This window comes from Arachis duranensis, chromosome 4 (assembly GCF_000817695.3).
Source record: "Arachis duranensis cultivar V14167 chromosome 4, aradu.V14167.gnm2.J7QH, whole genome shotgun sequence".
NCBI classification, from domain to species: Eukaryota; Viridiplantae; Streptophyta; class Magnoliopsida; order Fabales; family Fabaceae; genus Arachis; species Arachis duranensis.
Window position 1 is genome coordinate 76,969,529 of NC_029775.3, and position 4,670 is coordinate 76,974,198.

The following is a 4,670-nucleotide window of genomic DNA, read 5'->3' on the forward strand; positions in this document are numbered from 1 at the left end:
ATTACTATTACCATCACGTTAATGGCTATCAGATCAGAGTATGTAGCTTTCTAAATAAACAACAAAATTTGGTTGTTGCTTTCACGTACACAACTAATCGATTAATTTTAGAAAATTCATCTTGTTTTGGTGAATTTAATCGATTGAATAACACAACTAATCGATTAAATTATGAGATCTCAAATTATTTTCAAGCATTCAATTAATTGGATAGTAGAAATAATCGATTGAATTACAAAAATTAACTTTTTATTCATCGTTTAATTGATTGGGTCATATGACCAATCGATTGATTTATGCGAAAACCATGCTGCCTTGCATTTTTCAATCGATTGTTTTGTGATACAATGTAATCCACTCAATTGAGTTATAATTCAATCGATTGTTTTGATAATCCAATCGATTGGATTTCAAGGAAACAGATTTCGCGACTTTGAACGAACGTCACGGATCAAATATAAACTTTTAATCCATTGGAATGGCCAAAAGCTTTATTATGATCAATGGAAGATCTAATTCGTTATTGTTTTTGTTTTTAATTGTTGTTAATAAACATAATAGATAATTGATAAAATAATAATTTATAAAATAAAAAATAATTTTTATAATTAAATAAAATATATGGAGTTAATTTGTAATTAACATTAGTTAAAGGACTATGTCGCCATTGTTAAAAAAAAAAAACTTAAAAAACATGTTTTGTTATAAGACTATTTAATAGTCTAAACATTCTGGACTATGGAATCCCTTGCCAACTAATAATATATTACAAAATATAAAAGATGCTAAAATATCTGCATACTTAACATACATCATACATATATCACACTTTTGGCCTAACATCATATAGTTTTCTGCTACATATATTTTTAAAGAATAATTATCCAAATCAATCTTTAAAAATTTTAAAAGCGGATATTTTAGTTCTCAAGAAAAATTAATATACAAATTAATTCTTAAAATTTTACTTCGACAGATAAATCAGTCTCCAATTTATTTTTCGATCGAGTAATTACCCAAATTAGTCCCCAAGAATTTTAAAAACGGACATTTTAATTTCCAAAAAAAATTAATACACAGATCAGTCCCCAACGTTTTCCTCTATTAGACATAACAGTCTTCGGTCCAAAAAAATAAAATAAAATAATTATTATTATTATTAATTGCATAATAATATTGTACCATAATTTTTTGTATTTTTTGAACAAAAATAATAAAAAATTTATTCATTAGATTTTTATGTATGTATTTCTATTATATATATATAGTCATTAAATAATAATAATAATAACAAGGGTTAATTTCACTTGTCCCTCCGTTAAATGTTACACCATGTGCACCGTACCATGAACTATAAAGATGTCCAAACCAATCCCAAAACTTCCCTAATGTGCATTTTAAACCAAAACATCGTTCACTAAATAATAATAATATTAACATTAATATTAATATACTCTTTTTTGTTAGAAATAAGTAAGGTGAATAATAAGGATTTGATATCTAAATTAAAATACTTTCTTATACAAATATGATTTTTAAAATAGGACATCTTTTAATTATATTAAATACAAAAATATCAAATAGTTTCAACTTTAAATTTCTTGTAGAATAATCTCTAATAATTTTATTAAATATTATTATTATTATTATTTAGTGACTATATATATATTATAAATACATACATAAAAATTTAATGAATAAATTTATTATTACTTTTATCCAAAAAATACAAAAAATTATGGTACAATATTATTATGCAATTAATAATAATAATAATAATAATTTTATTTTATTTTTTTGGACGGATAACTGTTATATCTAACGAAAAAACATTGAGAATTGATTTATATATTAATTTTTTTTTTGGGACTAAAATATCCGATTTTAAAATCTTTGGAGACTGATATGAGTAATTATTCTGTCGAAAAATGAACTATAGTCTGATTTGTTTGTGGGAATAAAACCTTAAAGATTGATTTATGTATTAATTTTTCTTGGTGACTAAAATGTCCGCTTTTAAAATTTTTGAGACTGATTTGAATAATTACTCATTTTTAAATTTATTACGCAATTTATTCTTATTGCCAACATACAACAAGATGACCGCACACAAGTAGATAGTGATAGCATTATTTCCCATAACATGGTAGCACCCAAGCTTTTAACTTAGATGGTTATTATAGAATTGTACTTAAATTAAAGCAGGGCCAGGGTGTCTTTAGGTAGTGTTTGTATCGGATTGTATCAAATACAAAAAGAAAGACATCTATTTAAAAGACATTCTCTCAGTCTCTGTTCCGTTGTCTCCATATTTGCATTCCAGAACACAATCCAAACAGAGCCTAAGGATGAACAACGGCTCTCATCGTCTTCTTGGAAACACCAGCGTTATCGGAATCCAGGGGGAAGAAAAAGGGGTAAAGCTCATATCTAACATAACAAGAACTATATAGCACTCTACAGCCTTTACGATTGTCGCAAAACGTGGGAAAGTTGCTCACCGAAATAGCCAAACACTGGGCACAGGATATCTCAGACAAGTCCCTTGTGCATTGCACCAACGCATAAAGCGTTACAAATGGGGACAGTTTGGTCTTTCCCTTCCCCAGCCCTTCCTGTTTTGGCACAACAGCCTGTGCTCTAATATCATCCATCAGGGATCCAAGTTTGCTGTTGAAAGTTTTGGGATCTGTTACGTTCTCCACGTTGTAATAGAATATGCCAAATGAAGTGTCCACTTCGCTGGCGAAAGTCTTGTTGTTGTACCTCAGGAAGCAGAAGTCGTACCAGATTCTTGCGTCGGCTTGGTTCGGACACCGTTGCCGGATTTGTTTGGCTGCATCTTCAATGCAAATGGAACAGTCTTGGGTGCTAACATCTCCCCTGCATTGAGCCAGGCCATAAACTTGGTCTTTCTCTTTACCTATGTTCACAAACATAAACACAAATACGAATCATCTATATTACGTCTATACCAAATCAACTATGCTAGCTATATACTAAAATCAGTCACCAAATCAGTTATCGATCATACATATTAAAATAGAAAATACACAATAAAAAACAATATATATATTATAATAGTTGATTTAGTAACAAATTTTTAATGTGCACGCAATATTATTTAAAAAAAATGGTAGGAAACTATAAGAATTTATTGTTTTATTAAAGCTTTATGAAAAAATTAGTATAATATAAATAAAAAATAGAATTTATTATTTTCATTTTTTTACAAAATATTAAAAATGGAAAATATAAATTAAAAACAAACAGAACTTTGCTTACTTACTAGGGAGCAGTATATAGCTGACGATGCATATGCATATGTTATTGTGCATGAGTAAAAATAATGAAGCAGTTGGGTTTCACAAGTATTTACCAAATGTGGTAGCAAGAAAACCAGTGGAGGGAGTCTTGAGGACTAATTCGGATAATAAGTTGTTGATATTAGATGATACTTTCCCTCCAATGCTTATGTTAGTCTCTTTATTGCAGAATTCCCCTAAGGGATCTTGAGATTCTGCATCTGAAAAAGTAATGCACAGGAATAGTAAGAAAATGGTTTTGCATAATAGGAGATACATGATTTATTTTTCTCCGGTCTTCTGGGTTTTCATGGACTTCCTATTATGAAGGAGAAAATTATAATGGGAAATGGTTGAATATGTGGAATCCATTTAGCAGGCAATTTTGACTTGTAATTTGTAAACTTGCCCCAATCATGAGTACAGGAGGCGTGGTCGTTTCATTGACTTTTTGTTGTCCAATTAAAATATACACAATAGTTAAAAAAAATATTTCTAAAATTAAAATAATATTTTTTAATTATTTAACAATATTTTTTAACAAAAAATATTGTTAAAAAATATTATTTAAATAAAAAATATATGAATTTTGTTCTTGCTGAGTTTAGCCGGTGTATAGCTCGTCCGTCGATGAATGTCTTCAACCTTCTCGTCGGGATGAGTTATACGTTGGCAAGGAGAGAACAAGGGAGTGGGTACCTGCAAAAGACACTCCGACACTCAAGTCAGTAAGTGTTTAAGAGGTATATAATAATTCTATGAATATAGAATGTAAGACATGAAATGAAAGTTATCATGTGTTATGTTGTGTTTATAATAATTCTATGTATATAGAATGTATTCTTGAGATTAGATATAGAAGGTTCTTTTTATAGACATAAAATTGATGTTATGACCGTTTGGTCATTAAAATAGAAATGATGGTCATTAAGTCGGTAATGAATGTGTCAGTTACAAACAAAAGAATGAATGATAGTTAACGCCGAGTTATAACTCATAATGCATAATAAAGACTGAATTATAAGGTGACGGATCAAATTTAATTTTATATAATAACTATCATAAATAATATAAGCATACTATAATTAGAATACACGTCTTTTAATATATATCTATTTTAGTATCATAGTTTCTAAGTGTGATCTAAAGTTGTATCTTCAAAAAACAGTGTGATTAGATAAAATTTCACTACTGGAAAATAAACTCCTTATTTTTGTCCTTTACCACGAGAATTATATAGGCCCCTTCGAAATAAGCCTTAAACACATTCTAGATCTTATAATAACCGATCCATCCCCTCAGTGTAAAATTAATATGTTTTTAAGAATTATAATTTTTAAATATTATAAAACTTGTTTGTTTAAT

General features: G+C 28.4%; 1 protein-coding gene across 1 annotated transcript; it reads right to left on the minus strand.

Moving 5' to 3' along the window:
• Window positions 1-2,035: 2,035 nt before the first annotated feature.
• LOC107484585 (cysteine-rich repeat secretory protein 55) lies at window positions 2,036-3,649 on the minus strand. Its single transcript, XM_016105137.3, has 2 exons — window positions 3,380-3,649; window positions 2,036-2,923 (listed from the first exon to the last, which is right to left on the minus strand). Exons 1-2 carry the CDS (start codon window positions 3,582-3,584, stop codon window positions 2,343-2,345), a joined length of 786 nt encoding a protein of 261 aa, XP_015960623.1. The 5' UTR covers window positions 3,585-3,649; the 3' UTR covers window positions 2,036-2,342.
• Between the last annotated feature and the right edge of the window lie 1,021 nt (window positions 3,650-4,670).

Coding starts and splice junctions, on each gene's coding strand:
- LOC107484585 (XM_016105137.3), bottom strand. CDS start 3,584: ATGTATCTCCTATTATGCAAAACCATTTTCTTACTATTCCTGTGCATT. Junction 2,924..3,379: donor TTTTCTTGCTACCACATTTG/GTAAATACTTGT, acceptor TTGTGAACATAG/GTAAAGAGAAAGACCAAGTT.